General features: G+C 47.2%; 1 protein-coding gene across 1 annotated transcript in view; it reads right to left on the bottom strand.

The window, feature by feature from the left end:
• PARP9 (poly(ADP-ribose) polymerase family member 9) overlaps positions 1 to 18489 on the bottom strand; it is a 144781-nt gene that overhangs the window by 29474 nt on the left and 96818 nt on the right. The window contains exon 5 of the mRNA XM_082261816.1: positions 231 to 297. Coding sequence (XP_082117942.1) covers positions 231 to 297 — 67 coding nt within the window. The remainder of the gene's footprint in view (positions 1 to 230; positions 298 to 18489) is intronic.

Genomic DNA, 18489 nt, shown 5'->3' with positions numbered 1-18489 from the left:
TGAAATCAGTTGATAAAGTGGAACAGATAGGTGGGATAAACCCCTTCGGCCCCTGATGATGTAAAATATATATTATGTAGTTCAGGATAAAATCCAAAACAAGAGGATAATACTCTGTAAGGTGCTGATAATGGTGGAATATGTATGTAATGTAAATATTTATGTATACAGTATGTACAGAGATATACATGTGAAGACATTTAGGAAGTAGGAAGTTCAGCTTCCCTCACCTCTCTGCTCGGTGGCGCTCGTTGTGGTCTTGTTCTGTTCATACGTCTTCCATTGATCCTGAAAAGCCTTCATACAAAAGTCATAAAGTTAAATAAAGTTTTTTTTTTTTTTATGAGCAAAGGTGTGTCCATGCAATAAATGAAATGTGATGATCAGTGTTGGTCATGTAAGTTAAAAAAAGTAATTAGTTATAGTTACTTCTCACAAAAAGTAACGGAGTTACATCAGTAAAAAAGTAACTAATTACCAGGGAAAGTAACTATTGCATTACTTAAAAAAAAAAAAACAAACAATCAAATATGTCAAATAACTTGGATGCCCCCAGTATTAAATATGTTAAATGATGGAAATGAAATATAGTGAAAACACTAAATAGAAGCAATTATTATAAAACATTGTACAGTAATCTACACTATTTTAATGTTGCTGTGAGACAATGAGACACCTATGTGGTGAGGTGAATCCTGATTCCTGAGTGGTACCTGCGTGGTATTTGCTGAGTGGTACCGACTGCGTGGTACACTGGTACGGTACCTGAGTGGTATTTGCTAAGTGGCACTGGCTGGCTGCGTGGTACACTGGCACTGGCAGTGGTACCTGACCTAAGTCCTCCTGAGTGACTCCTGACTGAGTGGTGTTTTTTTTGTTTACTCAAGTGGTACCTGCTGCTGCTGCTACTGGTGGTTGTGGTAGTGGGCAGTGGTGGCTGGTGGTGTGGCACTGGTGGGGGTACTGGCATTGTGGTACGATGGTACCTGATCTGAGTCTGATTCCTGAGTCCACTCCAGTCCTGACTGTGGTATTTTATGTTTTTTTTTTTGGTACTTGCTTCTGGCTGGTGGTGGTGGTGACTGGTGGTGGTGTGGCATACGGGTGGGGGTCCGAGTCCTGAGTCCTCCTGTCCTGACTGTGACTGAGTCTGTGAGTAAAACGGAATTTTTGTAAAATCTTACCTGTAAAATTCCTTTCTCTGAGTCCTCCGACAGTCGCCGCCTCTTCATATTCGTCACATATGGGTATTAGACTTTGCTCCGAAGGAGTAGCTAGGCAACAGAATATGTTAACATTAAAGCTTTTAACATATCCCACCCTCAAGGGGTGGTCCCCTCAGTCAATACCCTCCTACTTCCTGCAACCAGGGGTGGACTGACAACTCATGGGGCCCCCGGGCAATCAGAGATCATAGGGCCCCCTGTGTCCACACACAAGCCACACAAAGCCCCACCTACAAATTGCAGCTCAGCCACACAGAGTGGGCATTTAAATATCTACCATAGCATAGCCTGCATGGAAGTTCCTGGCTTCTTTTTGTAGTGTGTAGCCTCTCATGGGGCCCCCTACTGACCCTGGGCCCTCGGGCAGTGCCCTAATCCCCGAATGGTCAGTCCGCCCCTGCCTGCAACCATATCTCAGTTTCAGTGGAATAGCAGTAGAGTATACAACCAAACCCCAAAAGAGGGGCGGGGGCGGCGACTGTCGGAGGACTCAGAGAAAGGAATTTTACAGGTAAGATTTTACAAAAATTCCGTTTTCTCTTACGTCCTCCGACAGTCGCCGCCTCTTCATATTCGTCACATATGGGGACGTCCCAAAGCAGTGCAAACATGAGGGGTGGGAAACACATCCGCGCCGAAAGGCAACGCAGTCTCCGCATCAAAGAAAGGAACCTTACCAAAGGAAGGAAACCAGCTGGGCTATAGTAAAAAAACAATTGCTCAACAGGAGCAACATCCCAGGAAAAGACAAATAACCAGGGGATAAAACTTTATCCCAACAGCCAGAGGTCCCCAACAAGGGACCCTAGGGAATTGCCGCACTAAGAACCTTGCGGCCAAAGGAAGCATCCGCCGATGCCTGAACATCTACTTTGTAGAATTTTGTGAAAGTGTGCACGGTCGACCAGGTCGCCGCCTTACACACCTGGGCTACAGAAGCCCCATGACGACAGGCCCAGGACGTACTCAGAGATCTAGTAGAGTGCGCCTTCACAGGCACAGGGGGAACCTTCCCCTGCAAGGCATACGCCTGTTCAATGGTCTGCCTGATCCATTTTGCGATGGTAGAGGCCGAAGCCGCCATGCCCTTCCGAGGACCCTCAGGAAGAACAAACAAGGAGTCCGTCTTTCGAAAAGACTCAGTCGATTTAAGGTAAACCCTTATCGCCCGAACAACATCCAGAGAGTGCAATCTCACCTCCTTAGGATGTTTAGGCTTCGCGCACAGCGAAGGTAAGACAATATCCTCATTAAGATGGAAATCCGAAACTCGTTTCGGCAGAAAAGAAGGATTAGGTCGCAAGACCACCTTATCCAAATGAACAACCAGATACGGAGACTTGCAGGACAAAGCTGCTAGCTCCGACACTCTGCGAGCCGAAGTGATCGCCACCAAAAAGGCGACCTTTTTGGACAACATAGACAACGAGATCTCCCTGATCTGTTCAAAAGGAGCACGTTGTAACACAGATAGAACGAGATTCAAGTCCCAAGGGGGCAGAGGATCCCTCCTAGGAGGAACCAGATGCCGCACACCCTGAATAAAAGTGCCAACCAAGGAGTTGGAGGCCACGGGACGTTGAAACAGAACGGCCAGCGCAGATACCTGACCCTTGATCGTAGCCAGCGCCAAACGCCGATCGACACCTGTTTGAAGGAAGGACAGCACTCGGGAAACCGAGTATGTGCGGGGTGAAAACCCCCTGGACTCACACCAGGCAAAATAGGCCTTCCAGGTACGGTAATAAACCTTCCCCGAGGAAGACTTCCTCGCGTTGATCAAAGTATGAACGACCTCTGGGGAGAGACCCTTCTCCTTTAGGACCTCGGTCTCAACAGCCAGGCCGTCAAAGCCAGAGACTGTAAAGCAGGATGGTATATCGGTCCTTGAGACAGGAGATCGTCTCGAAGAGGCAGACGCCACGGGGCGTCGACCGCCAGATTCACGAGGTCTGCGTACCAGGACTGGCGAGGCCAGTCCGGTGCCACAAGAATCACCGTGCTGCGTTCCGAGTGTAACCTGCGAAGGAACCTGGACAGCAACTGAATCGGTGGAAACGCGTACAACAGCTTGTACTGATGCCACGGGGCCACTAACGCGTCCGACGCGTCTGCCCGAGGGTCGCGCGTCCTTGCCACGAACCTTTTCACCTTGTTGTTGAGACGAGACGCGAACAGGTCCACATCTGGAAGACCCCACTTCGCGCACAACATCTGGAAGACAGCCGGGTGGAGAGACCATTCCCCCTGATCCAGGGTCTGGCGACTCAGATAGTCCGCCTGCCAGTTCTCCACCCCCGGAATGTGCACCGCCGTTATCGCCGGGACATGAGTCTCGGCCCAAGACAGAATGTCGGCCACTTCTCGAGCCGCTCGGGCACTCCTGGTGCCCCCTTGGTGGTTGATGTAAGCCACCGCGGTGGCATTGTCCGTCTGCACCCGAACCGGGCAGCCCTGCAGCCGGTCCGTCCAGCGATGAAGACAGAGATTTATCGCACGTAATTCCAGAATGTTGATCGGAAGGGAGGACTCCCCCTCCGACCAAGTTCCCTGGGCGGACAGAACGCCCAGAACACCACCCCAGCCCGACAGGCTGGCGTCCGTGGTGATTACCGTCCACGAGAGAGGACGAAACGACTTGCCCCCGGACACCATCGGGGACTGGAGCCACCACAGAAGGTCTCTTCTGGTGCGATGACTCAACGAGATCTGAAGATCCAGAGATTGAGGTCGCCCGTCCCACATGGACAGGACCTCCGCTTGGAGACCCCGCGTGTGAAACTGTGCGAAAGGAATCGCCTCGAAGGCCGAGACCATCAATCCCAGACATCTCATGCACGTCCGCAGGGACGAGCGCGGAGTATCCCTGAGGGACCTGACTTCCTCCTGAAGAGTGCTGAGTTTGTCTTCCGGCAGGAAGACCTTCGCCTGCACCGAGTCCAGGATCATTCCCAAGTAGGGAAGACGAACCGACGGACTCAGTGTCGACTTTGGAAAATTTATCGTCCACCCAAACTCCTGCAGAGTTTGCATCGTGACAGACAGGTCCTTCTCCAGACCCTGGCTGGTCGCAGACCGAACCAGAATGTCGTCCAGATACCCCAGGACAGAAATGCCCTGGGCTCTCAATAATGCCAGAACCGGTGCAAGCACCTTGGTGAAAACCCGCGGAGCCGAGGCGAGACCAAAAGGCAACGCCACGAACTGGTAGTGATCCTCCGCAATGGCGAATCGAAGGAACCTCTGGTGACCCTCGAATATGGGGATGTGAAGGTACGCATCCTTCAAATCGATGGAGGCCATGAATTCCCCCGGAACCAGGGCAGCCACCACCGACCGCAGGGATTCCATGCGGAACTTGCGAACCCGCACCGAGCGGTTCAAAGCCTTCAAGTCCAGAATTGGACGAACCTTGCCCTCCTTCCTGGGCACGGTGAACAGATTGGAATAAAACCCCCGAAATCTGTCCCGATGAGGCACCGGAACCACCACCCCCTGAGCCATCAGGTCCCGCACCGCCAGGTGCAGGTCCCGCAAACGCTCTGGAGATAGTTGGAGATTTGAGGGAAAAAATCTGCTCTCCGGCCGAGAGAGAAACTCGATCTTGTAACCAGATCGAACGATCTCCTGAACCCATCTGTCCCGCACGCGGGCCAACCAGGGTTGAAGAAAACCGAGCAAGCGTCCCCCCACCCCAACACCGGGTGAGGGCGCCCCTTCAGGCCGCACTGTTGTGGGCTGCGGGTCCGGAGTGACCGGACTTCTGTTTCCCAGTCCAGGGCTTCTTTTGAGAGCCTTGACCTTTGAACGGTTTGCCCTTGTAGTGCGACCGAAAGGCACGAAAGGACCCCTGAGGGGGATGAAAATTAGCATGCTTCTTCCCAGAAGCCCCCTTAGCCTTGGGGAAATGGGGCAAGAGAGTGCTCTTACCTCCGGTGATTCCCTTAATCAACACATCCAAGGACTCCCCAAAAAGGCGAGACCCTTCATAAGGAAGATTGGCTAAGGTCTTTCGTGAGGATTGGTCCACCGACCAACATTTTAACCAAACCAGGCGGCGAGACAACACCGCCACGCTGTGCACACGTGCAGCCAACGGGACTAAGTCCAAGTCCGCATCACACAGATACATGACACCCTGGTGGATTTGATCCACCATATCCAGGGTCGCCGACGAGGCCGATTCGGCCACTAGGACGCGCCTAAGCATCTGCGTCCAACTTGCGACAGCCTGGGCCGCCATGAGAGAGGCAAACAGAGCCTTAAGCATAGAACCCGTAACAGAATAAGTGTGACGGGCAAGAGACTCCAATCTCCTATCCGTGGCATCACGGAACACTGGGGAATCCTCTGCAGGAATCGCAGTGGATTTGTTTAAAACCGCAATTGCGTGATCCACTGGGGGTGGCACACACCACCTTTCATCAGTGGAAGGCGAGAAAGGATAACGCAGCTTGAACCTACTTGGTACAGCAAAAGGTTTGCGTAGATTGCGCCATTGTTCCTTAACAGCGCGCTGAAAATCATCACTGCAGGGAAAAACCTGCGGCGTTCTGCGTTTTCTCTGCGTCCCATAAGCCACCAAGGCAGCGGGGGGACACACTTCATCCTGCAAACGCAGCGTTTGTTTTATGGAAGCAATCAAATCATCCATGATTGCAAGCTCTTCAGGCGAGCCAGGGGGAGAATTATCAACCCCTTCAACTTCAGCCTCCACCTCGGACCCCACTAGATCCAGGGAGGAGCGGGACCCCGATAAGGAAGCCCCCGCCATAACAACCCCATCACCTTCATCCTCAGAATCAGAGGAAAGAGAAACTCTGGGTCTTTTAGTAGATTGAGCAGCCACCAGCATCTGCACCTGAGCAGCAAGGCCAGCCACAATAGTGGCTAAATCCCCCCCTGGGGGGGAAACAGCGGTCCCCTGGCTTTCCACCAAGGCAGTAGGAAATTTGCCCTCCTGAGAATCCATTGCCCCAATATGCCGGATAATAAAGGGTTAACAGCCCCTTTTAACAAGCGCGGGGAGCGCAGCCCACCGCACCACACACAAGCACAAAAGAGACCCCCACAGGGACACAAAACTGACACAGGCAATGGATAGTAAGGATAAGACCTGAGGAGACCCTCGCCGCTGCTGCTGCCTCGATCGGTGTTCCTGTAGAAGAGGAAGTGATGCTGCCAGGGCGCTCTATGAAAGCCTATGGGAGGCTACAAGAAAATGGCCGCCATGCATGTAAAACATGCGGCCGGAGCGAGGGCAGGCAAAATGGCGTCTTTTGGCGCCGAAACCGCCGCTCCACAGTGCAGTAATGCACACATGTCTGTACATAAAAAAACATGTCAGATCGCTGCAGCGATCGCTGTATAGTGCCCAAACATGCCACAAAACATGCCCCACAGCACACAGCTTTTCACACTGACCAGGCTGACACACACAGTGCCACACAGCTCCCCCCCCCCCCTTGCAGCCCACAGCATGCAGCCGAGAGATAGGGAGACAAACAGTGTGAACAGAGGCAGGTTACACAGTCCCAGACTGACACCCCCCCCGATATACAGGACCCCACATAGATACACTTACCTCACAATGGCGTGGGGGACCCGCACAGGCGAACAAGCCGCTGCACATGAGGCAGGGAGAGTCGCATACAAGACGCACCGAACGTGGGTTAAGAAACCGCACAGCGTCCAGTGAGGTAGCCACCTCACCAATCATCCCTGCACCGAACAGGGATGGGTCGTTCACTGTGCCAGGAGCGTTACCTGGCTGAACGCTCGATGGCAGGCTGGGAAGCCACTGACCCACGACCTGCGACCAGGGGGATCAGCCCGAGACCCAGCCCGCATGATCCTCTTCATCAGAAGAACTAACTAACGCTGACAAAAAGAACAGCTAAGTAAAGGTAGAGAGAAAACTCAAACAAAATTTTAAAAAGAAGAAAGTCTGGGGCACAAAGCCCCAGCACAGAGAGAGCCAGCCACTCCTGACAAGCTAGACATTAAAACTGAGATATGGTTGCAGGAAGTAGGAGGGTATTGACTGAGGGGACCACCCCTTGAGGGTGGGATATGTTAAAAGCTTTAATGTTAACATATTCTGTTGCCTAGCTACTCCTTCGGAGCAAAGTCTAATACCCCCATATGTGACGAATATGAAGAGGCGGCGACTGTCGGAGGACGTAAGAGAAATATATTTTTTTTTTTGGTACCTGTGCTGCAGTGCTGCCTAGCTGGCTGCTGGTGGTGTGGCCTGCCTAGGCACACTGGGGTCCATCTGGCTCCGACCTCCAGGCCTGTCTGTCTGCCTGTGCTGCCTCTCAACTTTTCTGGCTGGCTGTGCCTGACGAGTGACGACTGTGGCGGTGGTGGACTGGACTATATATTTAATTTTATATTGAATTAAATTATATCGCCTCCTCATGGCCTGGGCTGGTCTGGCACGCTGTAGCCGCCACATCACATGTCCTACTGCGCATGCCCGGCGTTGGTAGGGAATTGTTATAACATCGCAATGGTTAGGGGCACAGGTCCTAGTGCGCATGCACGGAAATGGGTCGGGCAGCGGGCAAGGAGATCTCATATAACAAACATCCATCCGATCTCTACACTGCACCGAACCGACAATGGGACAATCCGATTCCCTACCCCCACGTGCACACCCACTGTTATATTTATATATAAATTTCCTACCCCCACGCGCACACCCACTGTCCATTTGATGGCTATGTCCCATTGTTGGGTCGGTGCAGTGTGGGGCATGGAGATCGGATGTTTGTTTGTTATTATACGAGATCTCACTGCCAGCACCGGGCATGCGCAGTAGGACGTGTGACGCGGTGGCTACAGCTGATGAATGACGAACCGTCACCGGAAATGACGGAGGGTCATAGAGGAGAGGTGGAATTACACTACTGTCATCTAGTGGTGGTAGATGTAATTGCGGTAACGCCGCCCAAGTAATGGGAACGGCGTTACCATGAGGGGAAAAGTAATCAGCTAGATTACTCGTTACCCTCTAAAGTAACTGCGTTAAGGAACACTGTTTACTTTAACGCAGTTACTACCATCACTGGTGATGACCCAACTACACTGAAAAAGTGTTTTAAGAGGTAGTGTGTAGGGGTGTGCACATTGGTGAACTGTAGTCTGGGGGCGACATGTGTTAGCACCATGCAGTGGCGACTCTAGGAACAATATATAGGGGAGCACATATGATACCACAGTCAAAACTAGGGGGGGGGGGGCACCACTAAATCATACTACTGAAAAAAACTAAATAAGTATATATATATATATATATATATATATATATATATATATAAATAAGGTTTCAAAATACGAGAGTAATGCAGTATGCAATGATACCTTTTTATTGTACTAACCTAACACTTAAAAGATAAGCTCTCAAGAGTTTTCCTTTCTTCCTCAGGTATTGCTCCAGACCTAAGAAAGAGGAAAACTCTCAAAAGCTTTTCTTTATAGCAATTTCAGCAAATAATAACCCCTAGTATTGGTGCCAGTTTATGCAGTAATAACCTCTAGTATTGGTGCCAGTTTATGCAGTAATAACCTCTAGTATTGGTGCCAGTTTATGCAGTAATAACCTCTAGTATTGGTGCCAGTTTATGCAGTAATAACCTCTAGTATTGGTGCCAGTTTATGCAGTAATAACCCCTAGTATTGGTGCCAGTTTATGCAGTAATAACCTCTAGTATTGGTGCCAGTTTATGCAGTAATAACCCCTAGTATTGGTGCCAGTTTATGCAGTAATAACCTCTAGTATTGGTGCCAGTTTATGCAGTAATAGCCCCCAAGTATTGGTGCCAGATTACGCAGTAATAACCCCTATTATTGGCGCCAGTTTATGCAGTAATAGCCCATGGTATTGGTGCCAGATTACGCAGTAATAGCCCCTAGTATTGGTGCCAGTTAATGCAGTAATAGCCCCTAGTATTGGTGCCAGTTTATGCAGTAATAGTCCCTAATGTGGTGCCAGATTATGCAGTAATAACCCCTAGTATTGGTGCCAGTTTATGCAGTAATAGCCCCTGGTATTGGTGCCAGTTTATGCAGTAATAGCCCCTGATATTGGTGCCAGATTACGCAGTAATAGCCCCTAGTATTGGTGCCAGTTTATGCAGTAATAGTCCCTAATGTGGTGCCAGATTACGCAGTAATAACCCCTATTATTGGCGCCAGTTCATGCAGTAATAGCCCATGGTATTGGTGCCAGTTAATGCAGTAATAGTCCCTAATGTGGTGCCAGATTATGCAGTAATAACCCCTAGTATTGGTGCCAGTTTATGCAGTAATAGCCCCTGGTATTGGTGCCAGATTACGCAGTAATAGCCCCTAGTATTGGTGCCAGTTTATGCAGTAATAGCCCCTACTATTGGTGCCAAATTACGCAGTAATAACCCCTAGTATTGGTGCCAGTTTATGCAGTAATAACCTCTAGTATTGGTGCCAGTTTATGCAGTAATAACCTCTAGTATTGGTGCCAGTTTATGCAGTAATAGCCCCCGAGTATTGGTGCCAGATTACGCAGTAATAACCCTTATTATTGGCGCCAGTTTATGCAGTAATAGCCCATGGTATTGGTGCCAGATTACACAGTAATAGCCCCTAGTATTGGTGCCAGTTTATGCAGTAATAGCCCCTAATGTGGTGCCAGATTACGCAGTAATAACTCCTAGTATTGGTGCCAGTTTATGCAGTAATAACCCCTAGTATTGGTGCCAGTTTAAGCACTAATAACCCCTAGTATTGGTGCCAGTTTATGCAGTAATGACCCCTAGTATTGGTGACCATTTATGCAGTAATAACCCCTAGTATTGGTGCCAGTTTATGCACTAATAACCCCTAGTATTGGTGCCAGTTTATGCACTAATAACCCCTAGTATTGGTGCCAGTTTAAGCACTAATAACCCCTAGTATTGGTGCCAGTTTAAGCACTAATAACCCCTAGTATTGGTGCCAGTTTATGCACTAATAACCCCTAGTATTGGTGACCATTTATGCAGTAATAACCCCTAGTATTGGTGCCAGTTTATGCACTAATAACCCCTAGTATTGGTGCCAGTTTAAGCACTAATAACCCCTAGTATTGGTGCCAGTTTATGCACTAATAACCCCTAGTATTGGTGCCAGTTTAAGCACTAATAACCCCCAGTACTTGTGCCAGTTTATACAGTAATAGCCCATAGTATTGGTGCCAGATTACGCAGTAATAACCCCTAATATTCGTGCCAGTGTATAAGGATAATGTGATCCTTACTGAATCCTACATCGTAGAGTATGATAAGATTACATTTATAAACATCTTTAAAGCTATATAGTATTATGTTAAAATATATTAAAATACAGTATCTCACAAAAGTAAGTACAACGCTCACATTTTTGTTTGTAAATATTTTATTCTATCTTTTCATGTGACAACACTGAAGAAATGACACTTTGCTACAATGTAAAGTAGTGAGTGTACAGCTTGTATAACAGTGTAAATTTACTGTCCCCTCAAAATAACTCAACACACAGCCATTAATGTCTAAACCGCTGGCAACAAAAGTCAGTACACCCCTAAGTGACAATCTCCAAATTGGGCCCAAAGTGTCAATTCTTTGTGTGGCCACCATTATTTTCCAGCACTGCCTTAAAACCCTCTTGGGCATGGAGGTCACCAGAGCTTCACAGGTTGTCACTGGAGTTCTCTTCCCCTCCTCCATGATGACATCACAGAGCTGGTGGATGTTAGAGACCTTCCCCTCCTCCACCTTCTGTTTGAGGATCCCCACAGATGCTCAATAGGGTTTAGGTCTGGAGACGCTTGGCCACTCCATCACCTTTACCCTCAGCTTCTTTAGCAAGGCAGTGGTCATCTTGGAGGTGTTTGGGGTCATTATGTTGGAATATTGCCCTGCCCCCCAGTCTCTGAAGGGAGGGGATCATGCTCTGCTTCAGTATGTCACAGTACATGTTGGCATTCATGGTTCCCTCAATGAACTGTAGCTCCCCAGTCCTGGCAGCACTCATGCAGCCCCAAACGACACTCCCACCACAATGTCACGGTTCTCGCCATGGCTTACAGACAGCCAGGCCTGGTCGCCGTTAAGTACCTGACATGGGATTTGAACCTGTGTACTTTAAAATTCTGTCCTGTTATCCTACCTCTGAGCCACATTTCAGCTCCTATGGATAAAGTCCTGTTAATCTGGTATTGCCTGCAGCACTAGGGGGCTGGACTTCACCTGATTATGCTCCTGTCTCTCATTGTCCACCTGAAGTTAATTGCTCATTTAAACAAGCTATAAAACACTGCCTCTCGCTTAGAGCAGTGTCAGTTCATTGCTGATCTTTGTTCCTGTTTGACAGACTTTGTTCCTGTGTTCCTATTTCCTGAGTGTGTGTTCCAGACTGACTCCAGCTTCCACCCTTACCTTCGCTCCATGTTGTTCCTGTGACCTTATCTTCCTCTCATCTCCTGATCCTTATCCGGACTCGTGTCATCCAGTGACTACAGTTATTCCTGGACTTCCCTTCCCATTGTATTCCTGCCGGTCCTGATTATTGGAGCACCGTCCCTGCCAAGCCCCCGTGTCCAGATTCACAGCCCAGATGGCTTTTTTACCTGGTCAGCTTGGACTGTGGATATCTGCAAGGGTGAGCGTACATCTCTGCTTTACAGACTCCAACAAAGGTAAGCCCCGTGACACACAATGCTTGACTGTAGGCAAAACACACTTGTACTCCTCACCTGGTTGCTGCCACACACGCTTGACACCATCTGAACCAAATAAGTTTATCTTGGTCTCATCAGAGCACAGGAGATGGTTCCAGTAATCCATGTCCTTAGTCTGCTTGTCTTCAGCAAACTGTTTGCGGGCTTTCTTGTCCATCATCTTTAGAAGAGGCTTCCTTCTGGGATGACAGCCATGCAGACCAATTTGATGCAGTGTGCGGCGTATGGTCTGAGCACTGACAGGCTGACCCCTCCCCCACCCCTTCAACCTCTGCAGCAATGCTGGCAGCACTCATACGTCTATTTCCCAAAGACAACCTCTGGATATGACGCTGAGCACGGCACTCAACTTCTTTGGTCAACCATGGTGAGGTCTGTTCTGAGTGGAACCTGTCCTGTTATACCTCAGTATGGTCTTGGCCACTGTGCTGCAGCTCAGTTTCAGGCTCTTGGCAATCTTCTTATAGCCTAGGCCATCTTTATGTAGAGCAACAATTCTTTTTTTTCAGATCCTCAGAGAGTTCTTTGCCATGAGGTGCCATGTTGAACTTCCAGTGACCAGTATGAGAGAGTGAGAGCGATAACACCAAATGTAACACACCTGCCCCCCATTCACACCTGAGACCTTGTAACACTAACGAGTCACATGACACCGGGGAGGGAAAATGGCTAATTGGACCCAATTTGGTCATTGTCACTTAGGGGTGTACTGACTTTTGTTGCCAGCGGTTTAGACATTAATGGCTGTGTGTTGAGTTATTTTGAGGGGACAGCAATTTTACACTGTTATACAAGCTGTACACTCACTACTTTACATTGTAACAAAGTCTCATTTCTTCAGTGTTGTCACATGAAAAGATAGAATAAAATATTTACAAAAATGTGAGGGGTGTACTTACTTTTGTGAGATAATGTGTGTGATAAGTTAGGGTAATATATATTTACATATACTAATGTATACTTTATATTAATAAATGAAGCTAAAATGGCACTTATGAGTTTGTTAAAAACATGTTTTTTCTGGTAAGATGTTATCAGGAGAATACCACTCACCCCCAATACCAATGTATCATGGTAAATGTGTGTTGTGTGATAAGAGACCCTATAAAAGGGGGGATCGGAGATCCATCAGATCAGAGCATACAGGGCGGCATTATGGGGGTGTTCTCTCACGTAGCTACGTTTGATAATAAACCTTTTTTTAATTTGGAACTCTCTCAGCCTGAAGGTTGTTTAAGCACTTGCCGACCGCTCCCACGCAGATTTACTGCGGCAGGGCGGCTCGGCTGCGCATAATCACGTAGATCTGTGTGATTATGTGCATGTGGTCTCGGCGGTGCATGAGCGCCGCAGGAGCCGCACCCCAGCTGTGATTAGACACAACGGGAGCCAGACCACAGGAGGAGGGGGCACGATTTCCGCCGGCCTCCCGCAATCTTCACAGAAACTGACAGAAGAGCTGCCTGTCGATGTAAACAAAGCAGGCGGCTCTTCTGTCAGACAGGCACAGTGAGATTGTGTGTATCAGCTAAGCTCACCAATCTCTGTGTGCCTGTCACAGAGCCCTCCCCACAGTTAGTAAGCACAAATAGGCATACATTTAACCCTTTGATCACCCCCAATATTAACCCCTTCCCTGCCAGTGTCATTTATACAGTAACAGAGCATATTATTTAGCACTGATTATTCTATTAATGTCACTGGTTCCAAAAAAGTGTCAAAAATGTCAGTTAGGGGTCCGATCTGTCCGCCGCAATGTTGCAGTCCCGCTAAAAATCACAGATCGCCGCCATTACTAGTAAAAAAAATAAATAAATAAAAGACAAATCTTTCCCCTAACTTTTGCGCAAACCAATCAATATTCGCTTATTGAGATTTTTTTTTTTACCAAAAATATGTAGCAGAATACAAATTGGCCTAAAATGATGAAAAAATTATATTTTTTACATTTTTTTTTTAATGGATGTTTTAGAAAAATGTTTTTTTTTTTCAGAATTGTCGCTCTTTTTTTGTTTATAGCACAAAATCTAAAAAACGCAGAGGTGATCAAATACCACAAAAAGAAAGCTCTCTTTGTGGGAAAAAAAGGACTTCAATGGTATTTGGGTACAGCGTCACACGACCGCGTTATTGTTAAAGTAACGCAGTGCCGAATAGCAAAAGATGGCCTGGTCATTAACCACATAACAACCAACCACCGCAGATATACTGTGGCAGGCAACCGCTGCTGGGCAAAGTGACGTAGGGGTACGTCACTTGCTCAGCCGCCTGTGGGGGGCGAGCGCGCGCCGCCCCCGCTCGTTCCCTGGGGAGCTAGCGCGAGTGACTGGCAGCTCCGATGTCCGCCGGTCACTCACGATCTCCCGCTGCAGAGGGAGAAAGACAGACGACTGATGTAAACAAAGCCGCCTGTCATTCTCCCTGATGTAAGCACAGAGGCTATGTGATCCTGATGATTACATCACAAGCCACGCCCCCTGACAGTTAGAATCATGCCCCTAGGGACACATTTGACCCCTTGATCACCAGTAAAGTTAACCCCTTCCCCGCCAGTGTCATTTTTACAGTAACAGTGCATATTTATAGTAATGTCACTGGTACTCCCAAAAGTCTCAAAAATGTCAGTCAGGGGTCCGATCTGTCCTCCGCAATGTCGCAGTCCCGCAAAAAAAAAAAAAAAAACGCAGATCACCACCATTACTAGTTAAAAAAAAAAAAAACAATAAAAATGACATAAATCTTTCCCTTAGTTAGTAAACACAATAACTTTTGCACAAACCAATCAATATACGCTTATTGCGTTTTTTTTTTTTTTTTTACCAAACATATGTAGCAGAAAACAAATTGGCCTAAAATGTTAAAAAATTTTGATTTTTACATTTTATTTTTTGAGAACTTCATATAAAAAAAAATGTGAGAAATATTGTTATTTTTTCAAAATTGTCGCTTTTTTGTTTATAGCGCAAAAAGTAAAAATCGCACAGGGGATCAAATACCACGAAAAGAAAGCTCTGTTTGTGGGGAAAAAAAGGACGTCAATTTGGGTACAGCGTTGCACGACCGCGCAATTGTCCATTAAAATCACGCAGTGACGAATTGCAAAATAGGGCCTGGTCATTGGGCACCCAAATCCTCCGGGGCTTAAGTGGTTAAGGGGGTAAAACTTTCCGGAGCTGAAGTGGTTAATTTCAGGTCAATCCCTGTTCAACAGATTACACAGTAATATCCCCTGGTATCTGTGCCAGCTTGGGCAGTAATAGCCCCTGGTATTGGTGCCAGTTTATGCAGTAATAAAGCCTAGTATTGTGTCTTTAACCCTGCTTTGCTTCTACTGCTTTAACAGGGATTCTGGGCCTCACTGTTGTGATTGCGACATGCAAGTCAAGTGGCAGGGTAGGTTTGTGTACATCAGTGCAGTGGTGATGGGGTGGTTGTGCGTATGATTATATTGGTGGCAGGCGGAGTTTTGGTGCAGTGGTGGCGTCCAGGGTTTGCAGGAAAGCTATGGTAGAATCTCCAGACACCTTTCATCTTCTCTTTAAGCAATAGCTACACTCTATGCATTTGACTGCTTTGCCTGTAATTAAGGATCTTTGCAGAAGAAGCGAGAGCAGAGCTGGGGCACTGTACTCACAGGCCCTGCAGATACCAGTGCTAAATGAAGAACACACAGCAAGTCCAGCACCTGTGGACTGAGAAGAAGAAGAGGATCTGGGGGTGCCAACAGCTACATTCTACTTCTAGGCCAAGAAACAGATGCAATTCATTTTTGGATTGGCGGCAGCAGAAGGGGCATCTTTAGTGGAAGAAGAAAAAAGGGAAGGGGGGGGCTAACTTCTGGTGCCAGAACTATACAGGGGGCATTATGCGGATAACTCTGCCAGTGAATGTGTGGACATGCCCACACTAATACTAATGGCTCTCAGCTGCTATAGTGTGGCAGTCAAATACCTTTTGCCACTCTACAGATTTCCTAGGTAGTGAGGGAGAGGAAGGTGCTCGCTGTACCTCCTAATTCCTGTTTTATTATTTTACCAAGGGCCTCAGAACAGAACATTCCCAAAAGGAAATCTTACAGCCATTAGGCCCTGGTCTCTGAATGTGACCCCCCATCAGATAGGATGAGACACCACCACATGTGCCGAGACTCCGCCTGATGTGATGAGACACCACCACATGTGCCAAAACTCTACCATGTGTGCTGGAACTCTACCAGATGTCATGAGAGCCCACCATGTGTCCAAATACTCCACCACGTGTTGAGACTCTACCATGTGTAATGAAATGAGAACCTACAACATGTGCTGTTAGAATTATGCTTTATTTAAATGTTATATAATCATGCTTAACCGCTTGCCGACTGCTCACAGTATATTTACTGCAGCGGTCAGCCCCTCACAGGCAGAGCGAAGTAGGTCTACATCGCTAGCCTGTGAGGCTCTGGGCAGCGAGTGCGTGCCGCCGGAGGCGCTTCCGCTCCCGCGCAGTCACGGACCCCCCCCGCGCGTGTGACTGGTGGACCCGATGTCTGCCGGTCACTCGGCGATCGTCGCTGCAGAGGGAGAAAGGCAGGCGGCTGATGTAAACAAAGCCGCCTGTCATTCTCCCCTGTGTAGAATCAATGATCATACGGTTCTACTATGTAGGACCGTTGATCATTGTTCCTACACCTCAAGCCACAGCCAATCACAGTTAGAATCACGCCCCTAGGGACACACATAACCCCTCCCTCTCAAATAAAGTTAACCCCTTCACTGCCAGTGTAAATCTTTCTCTTTGTTAGTAAACGCGATAACTTTTGCGCAAACCAATCAAAATACGCTTTTTGCGATTTTTTTTTTTTTTTACCAAACATATGTAGCATAAAACAAATTGGCCAAAAATGTTAAAAAATTTAGATTTTTACATTTTTTTGGGGAATTTCATATAAAAAATGTGAAAAATATTGTTATTTTTGCAAAATTGACGCTTTTTTTGTTTATAGCGCGTGATCAAAAAATCGCACAGGTGATCAAATACCACCAAAAGAAAGCTCTGTTTGTGGGAAAAAAAGGACGCCAAATTCGTTTAGGTACAGCGTCGCACGACCGCGCAATTGTCCATTAAAGTCACAGAGTGCCGAATCGCAAAATACCCCCTGGTCAGGAAGGGGGTAAAATCTTCCAGGGCTTAAGTGGTTAATTGAATGTTGGAGTATATTTTAACTTCTAATTCTACTGAAAATCTCTCTTTTTACAACTTAGATATTCCTGCTGTTGAGGATGTAAATTTCCTCCCATTGTTATCTGAGTTGTGAGAACATTTTTGTTTGCACAGTATTTTGCTATTCTGAGATGTTGTTTCCTAAGTTTGCTTTCCTGTTGTATATACATCTGTATCCTTTACGTAAAGGTATAATTTTAAGTGTTTCTTGGTGACAATTATTGTAAAGACTTTTTCCTGTTATGCATGATTCTATTTTTATTATCTGTAGAATATGACGCACATAGACTGGAAATATATCCTGTTATGTATACTGTATATAAGACCCCAAAGACTAGAATTAAAACTGAGTAACCCATTGACTATGCTCTTGGGTGTAAGTGTGTTGCTTCCCGAGCCCTGAAGTCTGGACGCGTGGAATGGAAAGATATGGTGGCAAAGGTTAGTAGAGATACATAGACAGATATTATAGAAAGGGATAAATCCCCTAGGTAGATAGACACAGCTGCAGTTCTTGGACAATCTTTTAGTTATAATAAAGTAATAAACAGTAAAACCTTGGATTGGGAGTATAATTCATTCCGGAAACTTGCTTGTAATCCAAAGCACTTGTATATCAAAGCAAATTTCCCCATAAGAAATAATAGAAACTCAGATGATTCCTTCCACAACCATTTATTCATAAATCCTTCAGTTTATAGTCCATAGAAAAAGATTCCAGCAATGTGATTGGTTGTGTAACCATAAAATGTGCATTAGAAGCAAAATCCAGCAGGAGCTACAGAGTATAAAAGAGAAGAGGGTGCCTCTAAGTGTAGCAATATGGTTAGATTTAATGAAGGTCCAACATTTAGAAACCCACATGGTTGATGATTAAAAGAGGCACATCTAAGAATGCAGGCATCTGGGGTAAAGCTGTCCACATAGACCAGTGATGGTGAACCTTGGCACCCCAGATGTTTTGGAACTACATTTCCCATGATGCTCATGTGCTCTGCAGTGTAGATGAGCATCATGGGAAATGTAGTTCCAAAACATCTGGGGTGCCAAAGCTTGCCATCACTGACATAGACCGTCCTCCTCACTGCTGTCAGTCTGCAATCGTGTCTGGGAAGACTTCCCTGCAGTAGAGGGATCTGAAAGCAAGGCGTGGAGCGCAGCATGGAAGGGATGACATTGATTGCAGTGCGGAGAACGGTCCGTGTGAACAGCTTTAACCCGGATGCCGGCATACTTAGATGTGCCTGTTTTATTCATCAACCATGTGAGTTGCTAAATGTTAAACCTATGTAAAATGTAACCATATTGCTACACTTAGAG

This window comes from Pelophylax lessonae (assembly GCF_965119305.1).
Source record: "Pelophylax lessonae genome assembly, chromosome: 6".
NCBI lineage: Eukaryota > Metazoa > Chordata > Amphibia > Anura > Ranidae > Pelophylax > Pelophylax lessonae.
This window is presented reverse-complemented; position numbering and strand designations above follow the sequence as displayed.